General features: G+C 39.3%; 1 protein-coding gene across 1 annotated transcript in view; it reads left to right on the top strand.

Moving 5' to 3' along the window:
• The window catches only part of LOC136863203 (uncharacterized), a 79,931-nt gene that overhangs the window by 39,983 nt on the left and 14,193 nt on the right, over window positions 1-25,755 (top strand). The window contains exon 2 of the mRNA XM_067139567.2: window positions 19,178-19,369. Coding sequence (XP_066995668.1) covers window positions 19,178-19,369 — 192 coding nt within the window. The remainder of the gene's footprint in view (window positions 1-19,177; window positions 19,370-25,755) is intronic.

A 25,755-nucleotide genomic window follows, 5' to 3' on the forward strand; every position in this document is an offset into this window, starting at 1 on the left:
GAAAACCACTTCGAGGATGGCTGAGGTGGGAATCGAACCCACCTCTACTCAGTTGACCTCCCGAGGCTGAGTGGACCCCGTTCCAGCCCTCGTACCACTTTTCAAATTTCGTGGCAGAGCCGGGAACCGAACCCGGACCTCCGGGGGTGGCAGCTAATCACGCTAACCACTACACCACAGAGGCGGCTAATTGCTAGTCTATCTCTCTATATATAAAGTAGCTTGTCCTGACTGACTGACTGACTGACTGATTCATCATCACCGAGCCAAAACTACTGGACATAAAGAAATGAAATTTTGGAGATATATTCATATTAAGATGTAGGTGCTCGCTAAGAGGGGATTTTTGGATATTCCGTCGCTAAGGGGGTGAAAAGGGGGGTGAAATTTTAAAATGAGTGTGTCTATATCTCAAAACTTTAAAAGTTTACAGATGTGAAAATTGGTACTTAGAATCTTCATTAAAAACAAAGAAACACGTATTTTTTGGTTTTCGGAAAATCCCAATAGGAGGGGTGAAAAGGGGTGAAAACGTGGTTGAATGACTTTCATGAGGATACTTATATCTCAGAAACTGAAGATATTACAGACCTGAAAATTGGAGTTTAGGATCTCCTTTAAAAATAAAGAAATACATATTTTTTGTTTTTGGAAAATCCAATTAATGGGGGGTGTGAAAAGGGGGTGAATTTTTAAAATGAGTCTATCTATATCTCAAAACTTTTAAAGTTTAAAGATGTAAAAATTGGCATTTAGAATCTCCTTTAAAAATAAAGAAACACGTATTTTTTTGTTTTCGGAAAATCCCAATGGGAAGGGTGGAAAAGGGTGAAAAAGCGGTTGAATGCCTTTAATGAGGCTACTTATATTTCAGAACCTGAAGATATTACAGACCTGAAAATTGGTATTTGGGATTAACTTTAAAAATAAAGAAACAGGTATTTTTTGTTTTTGAAAAATCCAATTAATGGGGGTTAAACAGGAGTGACAAACTGGGGTGAATTTTTTGAAAGGCTATATCTACAGAATATCTGAGAAACGTAAAATGTTATAGACGTAAAAAGTGGGTATTTGGAATCTCCTGTAAATGTAAAGAAAGATAGGTGATTTGTTTTCGGAAACTCCACGTAAGGGGAAATAAAAAGGGGTGAAATTTTAAAAAGCGAATTTCTACAGTATATCTCAAAAACTTAACATGTTACAGAGGTGAAAAATGGTATTTTTATCTCTATTAAAAATAAAGAAACGTGTATTTTCAGCTTTCGGAAATACCACTTGGGTGGAAGGGGGGGGGGTAAAAGTGACTGAAAATGGTGTTGAATTCTTTTAATTAGGCCACTGACATCTCAAAAATGAAGATATTACAGACGTGAAATCTGCTTTGGAATCTGCTTTAAAAGTAAAGAAACACGTATTCTCGGAAAATCCAATGAAGGGGAGTGGGGGGGGGGGGTGAAAGAATTGAAAAATTAATTGAATTAATTGTATGAGAATACATACATCTAATAGAAACTAAAGTTGTTACGGACGTGAAAATTGGTATTTGAATCTCCTTAAACAAAGAAAAACGCGTTTGGGGGGCGGGAGTGAAAAGGAGTTGAATTCCTTTCATGAAGACACATAAATCAAAAACTGAAGAAGTTATAGTCGTGATAATTACTATTTAGAAGATCCTTTACTATTAAGGAAACAAGTATATTTTGCCGGAAAATTCACTTACGGGGTGGGGGGGAGGGGAGTGTGAAAGGAAGTGAAAACAAAGTGAATTATTTTTATGGGGATACTTATATCTCAAAACTGAATGTAACAGATGTGAACATTGGTGTTTGGAATATCTTTTATACATAAAGAAACACGTCTTCTATATTTTTTTTGGGGGGGGGGGGGGTAAATATACTTAACGGCGGTGGGGTGTAAAACGAGGTGAGATCAATTGATTTTACTGTTCATAATGTACTTAAGGAGCCTCCGTTGCTCAGGCGGCAGCGCGCCGGCCTCTCGCAGCTGGGTTCCGTGGTTCAAATCCCGGTCACTCCATGTGACATTCGTGCTGGACAAAACGGAGGCGGGACAGGTTTTTCTCCGGATACTTCGATTTTCTCTCTCATCATTCATTCCAGCAACACTGTCCAATATTTCATTTCATTTGTCATTCAACGATCATTGCCCCAGAGGTGTGCTTCGGCAGCCGGCACAATTCCTATTGTCGCTGCTAGATGGGGCTTTATTCATTCCATTCCTGACCCTGTCGAATGACTGGAAACAGGCTATATAGTTTCGATGTACTTATTCTGATCATAAACCGATCATTTTTAATCTTTCCTGGGCTGGTTTTCAACAGCCATCTTTTCCTTCGGAGAACGTTCTTAGATTACAGTAGATCCTCCTGGCATGTAAATAAAAATTTAAACACATTTGAAATAAACGATAGGAATGAGATGGACCGTCAAATTGTTCACCTCTATAATAAGGTCAACAATGCACGGAAGTATGTCATTGGTATCGCCAGAAATCCCGCACACTTGCCTACGCGCGACGATGGTGCTGGTCACATTGTAACAATGACACTGGCAGCAGATGTAATTTACCGCCAAGTAGCGATCTTGCAGCTTGCTGTGGAGTTCAGAACATCTTTTAATAATAATAATAATAATAATAATAATAATAATAATAATAATAATAATAATAATAATAATAATAATAATAATAATGTTCTGGACCGTTGTCAAATGTGCGGACCCCCCTGGAAAATGGTCCTGGACGGGTAATGACTAAGAATGCAGTCCGGCCGCGGGTTCAGTACCGCCAAGGCACCTAAGACGACACCACGCCGGATCTCCTGAAGGATTTGATCCATATTAAAAACGCTTATAGGAAAAGATGGCAAAGATTTAGGGACCCAACTGACGGGGTGGAATATCTGGACCTAGCCCGGGAAGTACGAAATCGATTGCTGGAAAGAAAGATTGAAAAATGTGAGGAAACATACCGTAATCTATTAGAAAACGAGTCAGATCACGAATTTTGGCGGATTCTCGCAGAAAACGAGTCAGATCGTGAATTTCGGCGGATTATATATCTAAAACAATTAGCATTCAATTATAAAATTTAGTATAATACCGTAGCGAAGCACGGGTATCTTGCTAGTATATATATAAAAGAACATGTCCTGACTGGCTGACTGACTGACAGGTTCATCATCGTCGAGCCAAAACTACTGGACATAGAGAAATGAAATTTTGAGGATACATTTATATTGCAATTTAGGTGCTCACTAAGGGAAGATTTTTTGATATCCCGTCGCTAAGGGGGTGAAAAGAGGGGTGAATTTTTAAAACGAGTGTATCTATATCACAAAACTTTAAAAGTTTACAGATGTAAAAATTGGTATTTAGAATCTCTTTTAAAAATTAAGAAACACGTGTTTTTGTTTTCGGAAAATCCCAACAGGAGGGTTGAGAGAGGGTGAAAAACGGGCTGAATGACTTTAATCAGGTTACTTATATCTCGGAAACTGAAGATAATACAGACCTGAAAATTGGTATTTGGGATCTCCTTTAAAAATAAAGAAATACGTATTTTTGTTTTTGAAAAATAGAAATAATGGGGGGGGGGTGAAAAGGGGGGTGAATTTTTATAATGAGTTTATCTATATCTTAAATCTTTAAAAGTTTACAGATGTAAAAATTGGTATTTATATTCTCCATTAAAAAAAGTAACACGTACTTTTTATTTTCGAAAAATCCCAATAGGAGTGGTGAAAAAGGGTGAAAAAGGGTTGAATGCCTTTAATGAGGATACTTATATCTCAGAAACTGAAGATATTACATACCTGGAAAGGCATTTGGGATCTCCTTTAAAAATAAGGAAACGTGTGTTTTCTTGCATTTGGAAAAATCCATTTAATGAAGGTTAAAAAGGAGTGACAAATTGGGGTGAATTTTTAGAAAGACTATATCTACAGTATATCTCAGAAACGTAAAATATTACAGACGTAAAAATTGGTGTTTGGAATCTCATGTAAAGGCAAAGAAACATAACTGATTTGTTTTTGAAAACTCCACTTGTGGGGAACTAAAATAGGGGTGAAATTTTAAAATGAGAATGTCTACAGTATATCTCAAAAACGTAACATGTTACAGAAGTGAAAAATGGTATTTGTATCTCTATTAAAAATAAAGAAACATGTATTTTTTTGTTTTCAAAAAAAAAACACTTGGGTGGGGTTGGGTGTAAAAGTGACTGAAAATGGGGTTGAATTCTTTAAATTAGGATAGTGATATCTAAAAAACTGACGATGCTACAGACTTGAAATTTGGTATTTGGAATCTCCTTTAAAAATAAAGGAATGCGTAATTTTGTTTTCGGAAATCCACTTAAACGGGGGGGGGGGTGAATTGAAAAATTAGTTGAATTATTTGTATGAAGATACTATTATCTCAAAAACGAAAGATTTTGCTGGCGTGAAAATTTGTATTCGGAATCTGCTTTGAAAGTAAAGAAACGCGTATTCTCGGAACATCCAATGAAGGGGGGGGGGGGTGGAGTGAATGAATTGACAAATTAATTGAATTAATTGTATGAGGATACTTCCATATAATAGCAACTAAAGTTGTTACAGACGTGAAAATTGGTATTTGGGTCTCCTTTAAAAAAGACGCGTTTGGGGGCGGGGGGAAACATCGTGGGGGGCGGGGGTGAAAAGAAGTTGAATTCCTTTCAAGAGGACACATATCTCAAAAACTGAAGATGTTAGAATCGTGATAATTGATACTTCGAAGATCCTTTGCTATTAAAGAAACAAGTATTTTTTGCCGGAAAATTCACTTAAGAGGGGTGGGGGAGGGTGTGTGTGAAAGGATGTGAAATAAAAGTTAATTCTTTTTATGGGGATACATATATCTCAAAACTGAAGGTAGCAGACATGAATATTGGTATTCGGAATCTCCTTTAAACATAAAGAAACTCGCCTTCTGGTTTTGGCGAGGGGTAAATCAACTCAAGGGTGGTGGGGTGAAAAAGGAGTTGAGACCAATTGATTTTACTGTTCATAATGTACTCATTCTAAACATAAGCTGGTCATTTTATATCTTTCGTGGGTTCGTTTACAAGAGCCATCTTACCGGGTGAGTTGGCCGTGCGGTTAGGAGCGCCCAGCTGTGAGCTCGCATCCGGGAGATAGTGGGTTCGAACCTCACTGTCGGCAGCCCTGAAGATGGTTTTCCGTAATTTCTCATTTTCACACAAGGCAAATGCTGGGGATGTACCTTAATTAAGGCCATGACCACTTCCTTCCCATTCCTAGGCCTTTATCTGTCCCATCGTCGCCATGTGACCTATCTGTGTCGGTGCGACGTAATAGCAAATAGCAAGAGCCATCTTTTCCTTTGAAGAACTTAAAGTTAGATTACAGTAGATTCACCTGGAATATAAAAATTTAAACACATTTGAAATAAACGATAGGAATGATATTCACCATGCAATTCTTCACCTCTATAATAAGGTCAATAATGCGCGGAAGTATATCATTCGTATCGCCAGAAATCCCGCGCACTTGCCATCGCACGACAATAGTGCTGGTCACATTTTCAGCAATGACAATGACAGCAGATGTAATTTACCGCCAAATAGCGGTCTTGCACCCTGCTGCGGGATCCAGGACTACAATAATAATAATAATAATAATAATAATAATAATAATAATAATAATAATAATAATAATAATAATAATAATAATAATAAGAATAATAATAATAATAATCCAAATTCAATTCATATCACCAACCGTAATATTAATAATGTTCTGGACCGTCGCCAGAATGTGCGGACCGTGCTGGAAACGGTCCTGGCCGCGTAATGACTACGAATGCAGTCCGGACACGGATTCAGTACCGCCAAGGCACCCAAGACGACAACACGTCGGATCACTTCAAGGATTTGATCCATATTAAAAATGCTTATAGGCAAAGATTGCGAAGATTTAGGGACCCAACTGACCGGGCGGAATACCTGGAGCTAGCCCCGGAAGTACTAAATCGATTGGTGGAAATAAAGATTGAAAAATGGGAGGAACTTTGCCGTCAAATTGCGAAATTTGGCGATTATATGAAATGTTAAGCATTCAATTATAAATTTCAGTATAACACCGTAGCGAAGCTCGGGTATCTTGCTAGTTAGTACATAAGACGCATACTTTCAGATACTTTCAGATTAGGCGGAGCCCAATCTGATGCTTTACTGCAGGTGTTTGATGGAATGATCAACAAACAAGACCAGTGGCGAAGATTAGGAGGGGGTGGGGCAGTTGCATTCCCCCCACTACATCGTGAAGAATACATTACATTTGAATTCCATTTCTGCCACCTGAAACTAGGAATTATATTTTGAAAGATTGTGGGCTACAAATTCTGTCGTCTTATCAGATAATTATTTTCTTTGATTCCTTTAATTTTCAAGAAGAAATACGTAGCGGAAGTACACACAAAATGTCGTTCGTTGCGACTAACCGATTCGTACAGCGCCACACAAGCACCCGCAGCACCGTGAGCTTGTGTTTGAAGAAGGGTAGCAGGGGTCTATTTTTTGCTGAGGTCATGGATACTGAGGTATGATTCACCCACTTGCCGCTCGCATTCGTCAGTCTGCCAGTCTCACTCATTCAATGTGTCTGTGTTCTTGAGCACCAGTAACGATGTCTCACATCAAAGTCAGTTACCTGTCGAGTTGCAAAATCCAGTCAATCAAACGGATGCTCCTACCAGTCGTTTACTAGTACAGGATTGTAGTAAAATTAATGGATATTGTTGCACGGATCAAGGAACATTTTACGTGTTAGTCGAAAGCCTGAACAGGAACATAGGCAGATTCCACCCTATGGCGATAGGTAAATTTTTATATTCCATTAATCAGGCCTACAAAACGTGATATGATTGACATAATACCTTCTGGACGTAATAGGATAAAAGTAGAAACCAAGACAAGTGATGCAGTTAACGTTCTTGTTACATCCCAAATGTTTACAACCAATAACCTTGAGTCGTATATTCCCAATTTTCTGATACATAAGCAAGGGGTAATAAGAGATGTCGACACAACATTAACCGAGGAGGAAATTAAAATCTTCATACAGTGTGACGTTCCGATTGTCACAGTGAAACGCTTCACGCGGCCCAATACTGAACATCCTAATGAACGCACACCAATACAAGTATGTTCAATAACATTTCGACCTCAGTAGTTTCTACCTCACGTGGCACTGTTCGGTTCACGATGCTCTGTAAAACCATTAATTCCACGAGTTCTGGTATGTGTAAATTGTTTACGATTCAGACATCGTCACTTGCAACGTCGTAGTGCTACGCGCTGCAGCAAGTGCGGAGGTCATAACTCCATGAAGTCATGCTCGAGCACAACCGAGCCGCAATGTGTACGCTGCACGAGTCCGCACCTCACCACGGACGGGACCTGCCATGTTTACAAACAACAACAGGAAGCCAAACAAACATTCGCTAAGCACAACAGGCAATACATGACTCAACCATATTCACAAGTGGCTGGTACAGTACCTAACTACCAAGATCCAATATCGATCCGACAGTGGCTTTACAATCAGCTGAACAGAATCCTACGCCGAATAACAGTTATACCATGCCACCAGGTTATCAGCAACAGTCAGTCCAAGTAGAAACAAGTACTCATTATCTCTATATTACACCGATTATTCATAATCCATATCTCCCCAACCCCACAATATCCAGCCTCCCTCACAATCGCCTTCTTCCCTAGTACTGTAGTTGGACAAATAACACACCTTATAGTGCGTATGATATCTGAAGTCCGAACGTCGCCTTCTAGTGACATTCAACTAGATCCTCTTCATCAATTGTTACTTACTTTTGCAGAAAGAAAATAATCGTTAAACAACCAAAGTATTAAAAAATAAGAAAATGGTAAACAATTTTCATTGGAATATACGCTCTCTAGCCTCTCTTCTCCATGAGAACGCTCAACGAAACATCCCTATTGCTGTACTTTCTAACATGGCTGAAACAAGATAGAGATATATTTTTCTTTGTTTGCTATTTGTTTCTACGTCGCACCGACACAGATAGGTTTTATGGCGACGATGGGATAGGAAAGGCCTAGGACTGGGAAGGAAGCGGCCGTGGCCTTAATTAAGGTACAGTCCTAGCTTTTGACTGGTGTGAAAATGGGAAACCACGGAAAACCATCTTCAGGGCTGCCGACAGTGGGGTTCAAACCCACTATCACCCGGATAGAGATATATCGATTTCCGGCCATATAATATACTGTAACGACCAAGAAGATCGTTGGGGTTGAGTTGCTATTATAATTAAAAAACAATTTACCCCATTCGACCACAGTGAAGTAGAAAGTTTTCAAGCCATAGAACACAGAGTATCAATATATTATCCACCTAGGAACATCATTATTTCACGATAATGGTATGCGCTCATGCCACAGCTCAGTGAACTCATTTTATTGTGCAAAGACTTCAACGCTCTTAATACAACCTGGGGTTGTGAATATACGGACGCAAGCGGTAGAGCTCTCTTAAGATACATAGAAGATTCGGAAGTGTTCACATTAAATGACAGCTCTCCAACTTTAATTTCCCTTCCTGAACAACGTTAATCAGCTATTGATCTTATGCTGTGCTCTTCATCAATTTCTACAGAACTGATCTGAAGAGTTCGTCCTTACACCATGGGATCCAAAAATTTTTACATTGAAATAAATCACACTAACCCAGTCATTCCTATCATTTATTATCGTGCAACAAAATGGAACGTGAAGGAAGTGAACTGGATAACTTATAACCGCACTGTAGAAAATCTGCTAGATACTATTCCACTTACTCTCTTCATATCTTGGACAAATACAATCATTTCATTGAGCGCATAAATGTAGCCGCTTCGATAGCAATCTCGAAGAGGAGAAACATCTGCAAACCTCGGGAGTACACGGTACATTGGTGGAACCCTGAATGTTTAAAAATGATAGCTAAGTGAAAATTCTGCTTTAGTACTTACAGGAGGTCTCCTACTGGGACAATTTCATAGCCTTCAAGAAACAAGATGCTGAACAAAACGGTTTCTGAAAAAATGGAAGAAACAATCTGGAAAGAATTTTGTGAAACTCTCCCAAGGAGACTCCCCTCTCGAAAGTTTGGACCATGGTAACTAAACTCAAAAAGAAACCACCACTGCCTCGAACATCCCACTCGCGCACGGAAGAATTTGCGAATCATTGATCCTCATACTGCTACCCCTCAATGTCATATAACACCATTAGCTTGCACCGGTGAAACACAAATTATTCTGATGGCGCCGATCACACTGAACGAACTCGAGACTGTTTTTTAAGAAAGTCTTCAAATACAGCACCTAGCTATGACTATATACACTATAGCATGGTCTCATATCTCCCAATGAACGCAAAGAAGTTGCTCCTGAACCTCTTCAATAAAATTTGGGTTAATGGAACATTTCCAGAATATTGAATCACACAAATTGTCGTTCCCATTTTGAAGCCAAGAAAGGACCCTAGCGATCCAGCGTCTTATCGGGTCATAGCACTGTCATCGTGCATCGCTCAAAACTTTCAAGCGTCTCGTAAAACTACGACTAGAATGGTGGTTAGAGCATAACAAATTGATGCCAAAAACCCAATTCGATTTTAGAAAGTCCCGTAGCACACTCGATCATCTAAGCGTCATAACTACTGACATCGGGAGAATATTTTTGGAGAAAGGATAACTTACAGCAATTTTTCTTGACATTTCTGGAGGCAATGGCAGCGTTTTTATCGAGGTCCTCATTGACAAACTTCAGAACTTAGGGGTTCATACTTCGCACTGCTTCCATATCAGAACACCCATTACAGAGCTAAATGGAGAGCCTGACACAGGCCATTCCTGACGGACGATTGTCCCAATTACGCCGACTTTCCTTGCTCCTCATCATCCACAGTGAAAACAAAATAAGGATACCTTTGAATTGTAAATGACATTACCTTCCAATATGACTATAACTTTACTCATCTGAAGCCTTCGGTTTAACACCTTCCAGAATATATGCAGCAGTTTAAAACCCTCAACATTGCAGTTTCATATTTTGTCAACAATACCTGGTCCAACTACGACCAGATTTACACCGACGGCTCAAAAACCTCTGAAGAAACAGGGTGTGCATTTTATTGCTCATTCATGGAAGAATATAATCAACTCAAACTTCCTACAGTAACATCTATTTATACCGCCAAAACTCTACCCATCATTGCTGGTGTAAAATATGGTCACTCTTACCATTTCAGAATATACTGAATCGAACTGGTGAGAGGAGATCATTGTGGCTAAATTTGACGAGAAGAAGTGATAGAATGATAGGACACATTTTAAGACACCCAGGACTTGTGCAGTAGGTTTTTGGGGAAAGAGTTAGTGGTAAGAACGGTAGGGGTAGACCAAGGTATGAATGTGAAAATCAGATTAGAGCAAATGTAGGATGCAGCAGTTATGTAGAAATGAAAATGTTAGCACAAGATAGGGTGGCATGGAGAGCTGCACTAAACCAGTCTATGGACTGATGACTGAAACAACAAGAACTCATACTCACCGACGCGAGAAGTTTCTTGGAAAAACTACAACACCCAACTCAAAACAGTACCACAAACCATTACATTTATTATCTACTTCAAGAGATTCAAGAAGCTAAAACATCCATGAGTCGAACACACTTTCTGTGGATAAAAGGGCACGGTGGAATAAGCGACAATGAAGTTGTAGATCACCTCGCGAAAGGAAGTATAATCAGTGGCATGTTTCAAGGGATACAGCTTACATAAACTGATTTTATTCCACTAGTTAAAAGAAGAGCCTATGCCCTGCGGAAAGATGAATGGCCAAGGACTAGCCACCAAACGAGGAGCACATTACGCAACACTGCAGACAACAATGCCGGAAAAACAATGGTTCTGGAAATACAATATTGCATGGAGATATCCAACAACTATAATCAGGATTAGGCTTGGACGCGGATGCTACCCTCACCACCTCCTCCACATCGGAATGGCTACCTCGAAAGTTTGCTCACATAACGATTTCGATGATGCGGATCTGAATCATATAATATTTTCTTGCTCCAGGTATGAGCAACAACGCACACTGTTATTCGCACAGCTTCGGTCACTTCATATCCCAATCCCCACAAATGTCAACATTATTCTTCAAGACCACGATAACAAAATGTACAGAGCACTGATTCAGTTTCTACAAGATACCAACCTAACTATACAAACCTTTCTACCATGGCCTTCCCACCCTGTAGCAATGCCATGACTGGTCTCATGGTAAGAAGACATAACATCATCCCTATCCTTATCACTACCAGCTGGTCTAAATGGTGTATAACCAAAGGCAATTATTGTTAAAAAATGTGTCTGTGCAGTGTCTATTACTTTGTTAAGTGTATATTCAAATACTAAATTATTTTAATTGTATAATCACGCCGTTCTTTCATTAAATTGTAATACATATGTAACAATCGTTCCTTTGGTTCGTTCATAATCTGTTTACCTTCCACGGTCGGCATTTGCCTGGAGGAGAAGTGGGAAACCACGGAAAATCACTTCCAGGATGGCTGAGGAGGGAATCGAACCCCCTCTACTCAGTTGACCTCCCGAGGCTGAGTTCTTGAACATACAGAAATTAAAAATAAAATAAAAGTAAAGTCATCTCCGTGCAGGCCATGGAGGGCTTTAGAATTAATGGGACGTAAAGCCGATAACATTATTATTATTATTATTATTATTATTATTATTATTATCATCATCATTATTACTATTGTTACGGGAATTTCGTGGAACGCAGAGGCGTAGGAAGATGCAGGGGTGAATGGGCGGACAAGAAAATGACCAGAGCATAATTTAAAACACTAAATTTTGCAATTTTATTCTTTCTTCTCTTTTTTTAGTTTAAAATTTGATAGATAGGATATTTGAATAATGAACAACAAATAACAGTTAAATGGAATAACAATGAGCTCGTCAGATCTGATAACCACAATGGACTATAAGTCCAAGTGCCAGGCACAAGAACTGGATAGAATTATCAGCAAGGTAATATATAATGGAGCATTAGTGCTCCACTCACTTACATAGTCTGGGAGTTTGAGCTCCAAAAGTTAATATAGCCCGGCTTCCCAGAGGCACAAGTTTCTTATAAAATTATGCCTGCCAAACTTCAAATAATGTGTTTACCGTCATTTCTTGTCAACAATATTTTAGACATTCGTACATAAACCATTCTCAAATAAACGTGGGCAATGAGTGCCCATTCTAAATGGCCTTAACGTAAAAAGAAATGGTTTAACAAGTTCGGCCATGAACAAATAGCTGGGAGGCGAAACACTAGAAAAGCTTTTAAAATCCTAAATGGGCTTATGGCCCGAAGTTGCAGAGACTAGGGGGTAGAGGCGTACTCTGATCACTCCAAAGGACGTGGGTTCGATACCTCATCATGAAGTAAAACAGTTTAGAAACCAGTTTCCCTCTTCTGGGGAGGCACATAGCATTGATGTTCATTCAACGTACACCAAAACCGAGTACCTGGCTGAAATGTCACGACAATTGCACACTGTCAGTCAACATGAATCAACCGTCTAGTCGTGTTGTTGATCTTTCTGGTACCTTGTAATTCTATTAAATGAAGAAATAAGTGTAATTCTGATGCTCAGATGCTTTGCAGACGAAATTAATTTCATCCGAAATGTTTTTCCATAAGTCTGGTGAGTAAAATATTAATACCTCCGAGTTCATGATAATCAATTCGGAAGCTAATTGCTCAATATTATCACAGGAAACGAGACCGAAATTGTGATTACTTATACGTAGCATCCACTGATTTTTGTATAATCCAGTATTCAGGATCTTGTTTTGCAAACTGTGCTCTCATCGTATAAGACTTTTACGTGAGTAGAAATTCCTTATTAACTGGGTCAGTAGGTAGAAATTATTTGGTGATACAGGCCTAACATCAAGTTCAGTACTTGTCATTAGTGCAAGGAAGTCTTTGGAATGAAGTGTCCTAATTGTGAATTTTTACGAAACGGTACAGGTCGACAGAATGCAGTGGGTGATACTGAAGTTTATCTAAATAAGGTCTATCGAAAATTAGTTAGAAGAATGTCCAAGAAATCATTCCATAATATCTGTTCAGTAAATTGATCTCAAGATGTAGTGACGTATTGGCTTTTAATGCCAGCGGATGAAGAATTTATTGTCATTTCAACCAGCTTTAGGTTTGAAGACTCAATGACTCAACGTACGGTATTTACCTGCTTGCCTGCCTACCTACCTACCTACCTACCTACCTACCTACATACATACTGTGCCCTTTTCAAGGCACCAACTGCGGTGAACTTCTTCCTTCTCCTGTGCGCCGGCTGCTCCTGTAATAAATGACATTTAAATGATGCTCACCGCTGCATGTAGACTCTTCTTCCTCAGTCGCGGACCGTCCGTATATCCCCGAAGATAGGCCACCCGTCGATCAGGGAGTGAGGAAATGAAAAGTTGGGGTAAACTAACTATAAATGACTGTACCCAAGGACTGAATTAAAATTTAAATAACAAACTGATTTATTGGATAAAGTGCAAAGTGCCAAAAAAATAAAGTAAACTGGTGAAAATGTAAACAAAGTGAAATAAATGAGACTAAGAAAATTATAGATTGAGGATCTGCCTTACAATAACTCAAATATCTGCCTAATAAAACTGACTGAAAGTCGATCAAAATTTAAAATATTCCAGACTATGTTGACACTGTCTTCAAGACGATGACGTGAATAAATTCAAAACTCTGGTCAGAAAACACCATCTCATTTGAAATATTGAATTGAAATACCTGGAAATGTTACTAAAAATTAATTAAAGTAGTTGAATAATTAATTAAGTAATTAGTTACGTCATCAAATCAACACTGACTCAGAGGTATTTATCAAGTCTTTAAAACATGTGGCTTAGTTGGGAAACACCCAGCTTTTAAATACTCATGGACTGCACTAACCAAGTGTAACAAATAAGGAATAATTCAAAGAAAACAGCCATGAACATCACACTTCATTTACCACATAACCACTGTCTTATTCAAACACCTCGTGATTAAACAAAAAGAAATTATTGAAACATGAACCTGAGTGTCACAACCACCCATCTAATTATTTAAACTTCACTTGCATGACTGTGATAGCCTGGACTTCATAAAAAATAATCCAAATGATTAGGCCAAGTGCCTCATGTTTACATTTCAAATGACAGCGATCCTTGTACATTAAAATTTACTTAATTTGCCGCTGACTGCATTTCATTATGAACTCATTATTTGTGGTACCACCACTAGATGGAGGCAGATCCCATCTTATTAACCTCATTCATTGCGGCAGGTATTATACAACTGGTTTATTAAAGATCGCTTCATTTCCTAATTAAAATGTAGTGGATTTTAAAGGTTTGGTAATTACTGAATGCCTGGTATGAGCATACCACTACTATGGTTTTGACTGTGACCTAATCGATGATCTCTTATCCTAACACATGAAATCTTATTTACATAATTAGACCTGCTAATGGAGAAACACTGCTCCAACAAAGAAAACACAGAAATCAAAACTAGCCTAACTACACCTATCTATTTACACCAAATCAAATATAAATAATTCACATACGATCACATCCTACAAATAAACGGTAATAAAAGGTACACTCAGAAAGAATAACAAATAAACAAAACTAGATCCCAACATCGCTGCCTACTGAAAATTAATAAGGATGAAATGCGCAAAATGTCGGAGTCTACAGAAAAAATTTACCCCGCTACGAGTAGCAAAATTGTGGATTTGACGGCAATCTCTAACCTCAGACGACAAATGTCTGGCCATGACACTATTTAACCTTTATGGACAATAATTACTGCTATTCCATGTCATCCATGACACTACATGACTATCAAAATACACATTGATTCGTCGCTCTGCTCACATGTACTACGGCTAGCATATTCGCCGAGCATCTACTTTCCCTGGAATTATTTGAGACAAAAATACAGGCTTCTGCCTACAATCATAACCCATGTCGTAACATATTTAACACTCTTGGTTAAATTATTCATCTCTCAATTCTATTTACTCATCATTAATCTCGACGTAGTACCTCATAATACAGCCTCGCTCGTATCCGGCGGGCGAAATACCTGTCGTGCACATTTCTATTTCTTACGACAGTTCATGACATGGTCCAAATATCACATTTCCATTATCAATGTAGATCATCAGGGATATTATTCATTTAGCTCGATCTCTAGATCATTCTCTGCTTCACATATCACAAAATATCAGAGCTGACTCATCAATGGCTTCCTGTCACTAACTGTTTACTAAAATGACGAGATTGCCCCTCAAAACACAGCTATAGAAGAATGTGTAACCGCAACTACACAGAAATAAATACTCGCGTCTACAAAAATCGTCGCAAAATACACGGGATAAGAACTACCGGAAACGGTCATCTGAAGGATGATTCCACAACATAAAACAAGCTGAATGCGCAAATCTCCAAATAAGCATTAAAATCAACAAGGCGGCGTCTACAAAATCAAAACTCCAACAGAAATGTCGCTCAAAACCAACGATATAATAACATGATGATTATTATTATTATATTCTTGAAAAAAAATCGGCATTACACTCAGTGAGATCTAATAATATAGCATCCTAAACTGTCAAAGTGACATACTACAGAATAATCCATAACAATACGCAAACACATCTACATGAAGGAAGTGCGCAAATAACCCTAGCTGAAAGTGCAACATTATTATTATTATTATTATTATTATCATTATTATTATGATGATTATTAAAATGTGAATTATTTACAATCCTACCTAACAGTCTAAGCTACATTTGATCATCGATTAGGCACGGTCCTACGTATTTATTTACATTATTTTATTGATGCTCATACCTGGGTGATGGAGGCATGTTGGATCACCCTCCGGGCTCCGTCATGGTGAATTAGAATTCCATCTTGAAACTGATGTGGTATTCCAAATTTTCACACTCGCAAACTTGATACATTTTTATCATGGCGTTACACACGCTTACATTAACATAAACACTCGCATTTTCTCGCACTCCAGTGAAGATTAGACGATAGCACTGCATAGACTCCTGACGTGAAGTCGAAAGTTTCCTCTCTGCTACCTGCCTGAAAATCACCTGCTGGTCTTCACACCCTCTCTCAGTTTTTGTTTACCTAGTGGCTTGCCGGTTATTCACCTCTTCGGAACATAACAGTTTGCTCAAGGTCTTTAACACTGCGGCCTTCATTAAAGAAAAGTCATTCTCCTCCCTGTCTGCTTTAACTAGTTTCTCCCCGCAAACATCTCGCTTGCCAAAACAGTTTATTGTAAGTGGTAAAAACAAGCTAAAGTACAGTTTCCAATGATACGGAGAAATTTATGCTGATCGTCCTCCAGAAATGAAGAATAAAATAGCTTCCAACAAATGTCAAACTACACGTGGATTAGAGAGGTTTTATGCAGCTACGCTGAAACATGGACTTGTCCCTCTCGTTTCGTAATGTGAGTTCATTTAAGCCAAGTGTTGAAAGTGTAGCTATTGCCTGTTACCTCTGCATAAATTCAACGTAAAGTAAAGTTTGTTAAAGTGTTTATTTCTGAAATGTTACTCTCCCAAGTAAAATACATGGCTCACTCGGATGCCAACAAGTGTCTCTGATCGCTTTCTTACCAGACAAAAGTAAAGTTCAAAGCTGACTAACTGAATTAGCTGACACACACTCTAAACACACTGAAAATTCAACTAACCCACGAACACAGGATACACAGTGAAACACACAGTCACACCGTCACACTCTGAAGATTCACCACCCTGCTCGCTGGTTATGTAATGAGTTCTCCCCCACCTTGAAAATAGTTCTGTGGAAGGGATGTGGCGTAGTGATCTAGCACTTGGGAGCGCTTTATCATACATCCGTAGGTTAAAGCTTCAAAAATTATGTACAAAATCTTCCTAATTTCGGTCTGACTTACTTGTTATATTGCGCCGTGGGAAACGATCACAGGATAATCCACACGACGGCGCGCGTCAACGGCGTTATTTTCTTCCAGCGAATGGCTCCTTCCCGCCATGACAGTTCATTTCCTGGGCGATACTACTCTTCCGTGTGAAGTTAAAATTTTATTAATTAGCCAATAATTGACCACACCTTCGCACTGATAAATTTTCAAATATTATTAGGAAGTCAGGACACTGTTTTTCACCACTACTCCGGGCTTCAAATAGCGAAATACTGACTGTAGATTCCCGCTATGACAGGACATTCAAATTTGGAATTTTGTGATTGGCTGAGAATTTCGCGCTCTTCGTAGCGTGGATGCTTCCATTTTCTCCCTAGGGTTGGTGGGTATTATCGTTGTCTCTTTGTCCTTCTAAGTAGGTCAGGCCTCAACGAGTGATTTTCTCGTGAGAACCAAGTAGAAAGTTGTCACTCCTAGGCGGTACCATAAAATTTATTGGATGCAGTACTCAGGGCGGTTTACAAGTTGCTCGTGCTCTAAGAAGAGTTTCGAGGATTTTCCTTGCCGACTGACTGGCGCCAGAAAGTTCCTTTGTGACTGCTAGCTCTCACAGCCTACTGTAGTATTCGATATGCGAAATATTCAACTTTTAAATTTGTAAATTAATTACGTAAATTCGCTTATGGGTGCAATACATACATACATACATACATACATACATACATACATACATACATACATACATACATACATACATACATACATAAAAGACTTCGTCTAAAGGAAGAAAGTGCAACTGGTAGTAAATTAGAGAAATGTATTTCAAAAGTTTTGATACGAATTTTTTCAGGGTATGTATGTACGTATGTCTGTATGTCTACGCTTTAGTCCCGTTTCTTGATACGGTGTCGGGATGGGGTAAGATTAATTTATACGGCCCGATGCCCATCCTGACGTCAACCTCATTTATATAGCTAATGAAGATGAAATTAATGATAGTGAATGAAAATTTTCTAAGGAGATGGAAGGAATCGACATTGGTCTATGAATAGGATCTATCCCGGCATTTGCCCGGAAGTGAAAATAGGAAACCATAAAGACCCTTTCTCAGGACAACCGACGTTGGAGTTCGAACACGCGCATCTCCTGAACGAAGAGCTTGGCTCAGTAGTCGTACAGCGTTAATCCGCACGGCCACTCCGCTCGGTAAAATGTTTCAGGTAACAGCAGCAAAAATGTCAATAATAGGATTATAATACAAACTTACTGAACTTCGTTATGGCCACATAACTATTATTGAGTTAAAGAACTTTAACTTATATGCCGGGTTGAGTGGTTCAGACCGTTAAAGGTGCTGGCTTTCGGAGCCAAAGTTGGCAGGTTCGATCCTGGCTCAGATCGGTTGAATTTGGAGGTGCTCAAACACAACATCGTCGTGTCAGTAGATTTACCGATCCGTAAAAGAACTCCTGTGGGACGAAATTCCGGGACCTCGGCGTCTCCGAGAACCGTTAAAGTAGTTAGTGGGACGTAAAACCAATGACATTATTTAATATTAATATCAGTTAGGACGTATTATTATGGAGGTTACGTGTTCGAGGCGGTAAAGACGTGCAATGTTTCTTGGGTTTGATTCCTTGTCAGGAAGTAGGCAAATTTAGAAACAAGTTTTCCACTTCTGGTGAGTTACGTAGCTCTGGAATTCACTCAGCCTGCAAAGAAAGTGAGCAAAGGTGATTGTGCGTGCTCCTATTGCGGTGGTTACGTTTGGTGGAAGCATTTACTTTCTGACCCTCCAGGTATCTTCATGGCCCATATGGAGATGGCACAGGACGTATTGTGCAGTTATTGAATATAAATTAAATGCTGGGTACATGTAAACTTTGTAGAAGTTGCCAGATCTTATTAGAGAATTTAAAAAGAAGTTTCATCATAGAGTATTATTCATTTTACTGTACGAGGAAAATGCACCAAGGAGTATTAGGCTATCAATATAGGCCTACCATGTTGTGCTAACCACAATATCTTACATATTTTTTCTCTTCCCCTCTCTTTCAGGAAGAGCGGCGGCGGACGGGCCAATACGTTGTGGTTGGAGTTATCATTGCCACGTCATTAATAGGGCTGTACCATGCGTGCGTACAACAGAACGCTATGTTGGCGGGCTTCATTGCGCCGGCGCTCATTATGTTGCTCTACTTGCTATGGGTGCTACACACAGCCCGCCGTACCAAGCTGAAGGAGGTACAGGTGAGTCCTGTGTTCCATCTTACAACCATGAGTTCACTCCCATAGAATATATTTCAACCGAGCTTCATATTAAAAACCACCGATTCAGGAATAAGTTTTAGGATGCCTGTGTTTTAAAAACCCATACAATAGACTTGCAGTTAACAGGAAGTTTTAAGCACATAAAGTATTTTACTTTCTTCTGTACTAGTACTGGATTTAGATTGAAAATAAATATGACAACCTTATCGGAACCAGATTTTAGATCTCGTTTTCTTTTTTTCATTATCAGTAACTGTATGTGCGGAGTTAAGTTTCTTTGCGGGAGCGTAAAACGAGTAAGTGGCAGTCGCCAGCCCACATTGCTACCCTATGATGGGCAAACGATACCCATGTTCGAGCGGGATCGAGCATACCCGATACGCGCCGAGGTTCGAGCCTGTTCGAAGCAAGCTCGAGCAGTCACGTAATAATAATAATAATAATAATAATAATAATAATAATAATAATAATAATAATAATAATAATTTCGTGTGGCAATTTCTAGCCGAGTGCAGTCCTTGTAAGGCAGACCCTCCGATGAGGATGGGCGGCATCTGCCATGTGTAAGTAACTGCGTGTTATTGTGGTGGAGGATAGTGTTATGTGTGGAGTGTGAGTTGCAGGGATGTTGGGAACAGTACAAACACCCAGCCCCCGGGCCAATGGAATTAACCAATTAAGGTTAAAATCCCCGACTCGGCCGTGAATCGAACCCGGGCCCTCTGAACCGAAGGCCAGTACGCTGACAATTCAGCCAACGAGTCGGACGAGCAGTCACGTGACCGAAGGCGAAGTCTGACTCAGGCTACAGGGCGAACGTGCAGATATGCAAATAACGTATGAAGTGCAGCACCGTTCACGCAGGTGTATGCATGATATTGATATAACGAAGTTGCGTGCTGTCATATATTACTACATTCAGTCATTAACGTATATCTTCTGGGGAATAAATTATGCCCATAAAATTAGAAGGCTTAGATTATGATAATATGCTATGAAAAGGACAAAGCATGTATCCGTAATATTCGCCGCGTATTAACTTACCGGAAGTATTTCTTCCCAAGGCAGTACTTGTGTATCTTGTAACAATCGCACGTTTGATGCAAAATTGTGGATACGGTAAAATTATTCTTACAATATCATGCTTTGGGCGGCTAAGACTGCTGTGTAACGCGGCTTCTGACCTCAATGTTGGGGGTTTGAATCCACCTCTTGGGAGAGAATGACCCTTTTTGCTCGTATAGAAGAATTTGAGTAAGAAAGGATTGACATCTCATCAATCGTGTACACAAATAGATTTATACATATTATTATGGAGCAATGTTACTGTCTAATTGCGTGAAATATATATGACAATCAAAAGTGACTCGAGATTTCAAGCTCTATCCTTTACCAAACTTCAGGTCAATCGGTCCAGTAGTTTTCTAGCCCATCCGGAACAAAACAAAACAGACACCATCTCATGGTGTTAAAAATCCCGACCCTGCCAGGAATAGAACCCGGGACCCCTGTGACTAAAGCCGTGGAGCTGAGCGGGAAATGTGTCAAAAGCTGAAGACAAAATAGCATACATTTTTGGTCTTATAACCATTCAAATATGTAACTATTTCGACCCAAGTAATACCTGCATTTATTATACGGATCTAGCAGACAATTGTTTTATTCTGATGGAGGCATTTGTAACGAATCATCGCACAAACACAAATTTTGACTGTCTCCTATATACAGATATGGGTAGAAATTATATTATGTACAAAAGACACGGAAGTAACAGTAAACTGGGGACGAACCCGTACTGTCCAGCATAATACTCTTACACATCCTTCTCAAGTTTTCTGGGTGTTCGTAAGAGCAAGGCGCTAGGTTGCGGCGCGCACAAAAGCTCGAGCAAAGCTCGAACTTGTTCGAACACTGACGTCATCTGTTCGAGCAGCTCGAGCCGGGCTCAAGCACATCACTAATTACTTGAGAGTAAAGTAGAACCGAAGTTCATGAGTCTGTGCATTCGTTGGATTTTATTCTCTCCATCCAATTCTTAATGTTATTTGTTTTCAGGTGTGTTCTTTGTTTTTCAGATACACGTGCGTTTTCAACATATTATATTGACTTCCTGCTCATCATCCAATTCCAATCCTTCCCTTATTTCTTGCGTTTTAGACATATTACATCGTACGTTGTCAACACTTTCTGAAGATTCTGAAGATTTATTGCGTTATTATGGTTAGTATTTAAGTATAAAATATAAAGAGTTCAGTTAGATTGATTTCTAGATTGATTTTTGGGAATATTTATGTCCAAAAATGTAAACTATTTACCTACTTCTCCTTCGAATAATGATCGCCTTAGCAAGTCAAAGCGAACTCCGGAAAGGCCATGACGGCTGCTGGAGGAGTGGAAAGTAAAGGAATAATGCTTAACCTCAGAACTATGTGTTTAGCTCTATGCTTGGCCGACTTGTTCTGCAGATTTTAACCTAGAGCTCATTTCTGCGGTGGGTTAAGTGAAAGCCAAGATCGTATGTGTTTCAAGATGTTGATGTCTGGTATCTAAATATTCCGAGTTCATGACAGGAAATCGAACCCACATCCTCCCAAGTAAACCGAGCACATTGTTATGACTAGGCAGCCCTCCAATTACAACGCTGTGGTGTTGACGTTTGTGTTCAGATAGGCTTAATGATTGTTCTTAAGATTTGTGAATCAGAAAATTGTATTTACGATGTCTTGGCCAATATTATTTTAATTTTATGAAGAATTAATGAATATCAAATGAAATAAACTTCCTCAAACACATCAAAGGCAGTCTGTAAAGAAGAAACGATTGATTGAGCAAGGATAGCATCAGTCAACATACCAGAATTCTGAGAGCGACGTTCAGTGGCGAGAGAGACTCAGCTATGACAAGTTTAGAATGACTCTGTCTCGAACTGAAATATACAGGAGATATTATATCAGTTATATTTATACGCATAGTTATTATGCTGAGAGTAAAGTGGAGCGAGGGCTGAGGTAGTTTGCCTGTGGAACGTGTCGTTCATTGTTTCGACATTTTGAGAATAAGTAGAAGCATCGTGAGGCAGATCGGACGTGTCAAGGTACTCTGAAGCGAACGTTCCTACAACAGTAACAGTTAGTGATGGGTAGTTCGCGAACGAACTAGTTCTCGGGAACTACTTCACTCCCACGAACTGTGAAGTGTTTACTCCTCTCTCGAGAACTACTTCGCGAACTGTAGTACTTCACGAGTGTGAAGGGAATGGGAAGGAACGTGTTGGCGGACGAACTACTTCAGCGGTTGCAGAGTGCTCTAGCGGGAATGTTAAACATTTTGAAGTAGTTCGCGAAGTAGTTCGTGAAGTAGTTCTTTCTTGGGAGCGAGAGTGTTGGAGTCTGACGTTTAGCGCCACCGGCGAGAAAAAGTTGACCAACGCTCAGATGTTCTAAATTTGTTTGTCAGGGGATGAAATCACCACCAAGAAAAGGGTGCTCTTGCGATAACAGATCAGCGTTTAAAACTTCTCATTTTCAAGTCGACAAAATTTCACAGACATTTTTATTATCTTTGAAAAGAAATAGACTTTTTCTATACATTCCTGAGGGTTTGGGGGCGGGGGAAGAGAGTGTGAACTGACATTACCGGTAATAGGAACGTTCACCTCTATAGCATTTACGAATGTTACAGAGAAGTGCACCTGCGTGCTACCTGTTGTCCACTTTGTGTACTTCCTCGTTCTGGAAAGCTCGCGAAGCGATGAAGCCTTGTATGAAGGGAATGAGAAGGAACTTGTTCGCTGACGAACTACTTCAGCGGTTGCAGAGTGCTCTAGCGGGAAAGTTAAACATTTTGAAGTAGTTCGCGAAGTAGTTCGTGAAGTAGTTCTTTCTTGGGAGCGAGAGCGAATGAACTAGTTCCCACAGGTGAACTGCTTCTTCCCATTACTAGTAACAGTGAAGTGAGGGAATTGTGCTATAGCCTCATCAAGCACAGGTTCCATTAAACAAATATGTACAGTTTTAGATAACCTTTCTTGGACTAAAAGCTTCAGTGTATTGTATGTGCTCTTCTGGTTTCGTTTGTTTACTGATGTGCTACTCTGTTTTTCATTGACCATTCCTATAGTCTATAATTATTCTCATATTTAACATAACCTGACATATTTTTATTTTCGCATTGGTATTACGGTAATCATTTTTCGATATATTTTACTTATTACATTATTTAGTGCTTTGAAATGGCAATACGTTTTATGATAATATGTATTATTTTTGTACCTTGTAATCTGTTTCATATGTATAAATACGTTTTTCTGATAACGTATCTGTATGTATGTTCAGTCTTCAGCCCTAAGGCTGGTTGGATCCTCACAGCTCTGCCATCAGCTGTCAGAGATGGCCTAGGCATCACTGAAGAGGCGTACTAGGGAATGAGGAGTGAGGTAGTTTCCCGTTGCTTTCCTCACCGAGCCAGAAATTGCTAGTACATATCAGTCTGCCAAGCCCACTGAAATGCATGCACCAACCAGCCCTATGAGCAACGTTTTCACACCATTCATAGCAGGGACTGGCTGCATAAGGAATGGCATTACTAGCATCGCTCATACCTCAGTCACTTTCATATTGTCAAAGCCAAGGATAAGAAAGAGACAGATCAATGAAAGTAACAAAATTGCTCTAGCCCATACCAGAAGACATAGTGCACTGTAAACACTAGGTCCTGCCAGCAAAGGCAAATAACGTATCTGTAGGCTGAGTATTTCGACAGAAATATTTATGCTTTTTACGTTTCAAGTCAAATAGTCATAATGTCTGGATTATTTCCACTCAAGTTTATATTCACATTCAGTCAACTGGGTTCTTGAGTACATATTAATTCACAATGACTGAATTGTGCCAAATTGGGATGAGGTGGGTGGGGGGGGGAGGGGTAAAGACTCTACTTTCTTTTCACGTTTTCGCTACAGGGGTACGTAAACGAATTGTATACATGAAATTTCATTATACTTTTTGTCCTAAATGGAAGATGAATGATTTTACGTAAATTAAGAGCGGTAAATTAATAAATACAATTATTACTGGAGAAATATATCACACTTTACTACATTACGACTGTGAATTCTACTACGTCACAGCGCTTCAGTATGTCTTTTGTTCATGCAACACTTTTGTGTGTGAAGTCTTTGTTCATTTAACTTCTTTGTTTTGCTTTGCTTTGCTTGATGTTGCTCGGTGGGGCGAGTTGTTGACTTGTGCCCATAACTCATTAATTAATATAATTATTAGTCGAGGGATCATGCTATTTTTCTTTCAACAAAAATCATTTTTGTGTTACTTACGCAATACTTTTCACCTCCATATTCCCGTTTGACCTACGCGCGCTAGTTATGATGGACAAAGATATTGAGAATTTACAGACATAGCAGTTTCATTCATATGGACCTCAGGTAGGAAACAAATGACGGCACGATGAAGTGGAATGCCACAGAAGGAGATTCGTAACTACAACGAAACAGTTGCCGTAGTTTCGTACCTATATTTCTCTAGTAATAATGCTATTTATTAATTTACCGCTAAGTTTACTGTTGATTTGTGTGAAAGCAATTATTATCCTCCATTTAGGACAACAATTACAGTGATAATCTAATCAACATGTGATTTTTTAAAACTCCTTTGTTCAATATGCTATTGACCGTGAGAGTAAGTTCCACCTGCCAGAAGGAACGCGAGTGCTTGTGATTACTTGTACTCGTCAGCCTGAGTTGTATCCGCTACAGGGTTTGAGGGTGAAGCATAATTTACTTGCCCTGCCATCAGTTGTTGCCTAAGGTAAGGTAAGGGTAATTGGGAACATGCATCATTTTCAAAAATACTTTTTTTGAAAAGTACACCAATTAAATAGTACGTAAACGTATTACATTGTGGTATGTTGCCTTGTTTTCTACCATTAAAAAAATATTTAATAGTGCCTTTCCGCAAGGCGAGTGAAACGGCCTCTGACGTAAGCGGCGCGCTGTGACGTCACGATCCAGTACCGCATGGAGCTCTACCAGCCGTTGTGCATCAGCCGTTGCTAAAAGCCGATTGTTTATTATTCATGATCGCGAATAACTTCAAAATGACAGAATAAAGGTTCAAAACAGCACAATCAGACAATCTATCATGTGTAAATGTCATCATTCTTGAAAAATAGTGACTTTTGTGGCTGCAGAAATTCGCGGATAACAAGCAAGTTTGTAAGTGGCGTCTTTTATATACGTGCAATGTACTGTAACCCATAGTATTAGGATAACAACGAACCTGGATAGATATCACATCACTTTCAACATTTCCTTCTAGACTGATTCCCCTATTAAAGAATAACATTACATT

This window comes from Anabrus simplex, chromosome 2 (genome assembly GCF_040414725.1).
Source record: "Anabrus simplex isolate iqAnaSimp1 chromosome 2, ASM4041472v1, whole genome shotgun sequence".
In the NCBI taxonomy this organism is placed as follows: domain Eukaryota; kingdom Metazoa; phylum Arthropoda; class Insecta; order Orthoptera; family Tettigoniidae; genus Anabrus; species Anabrus simplex.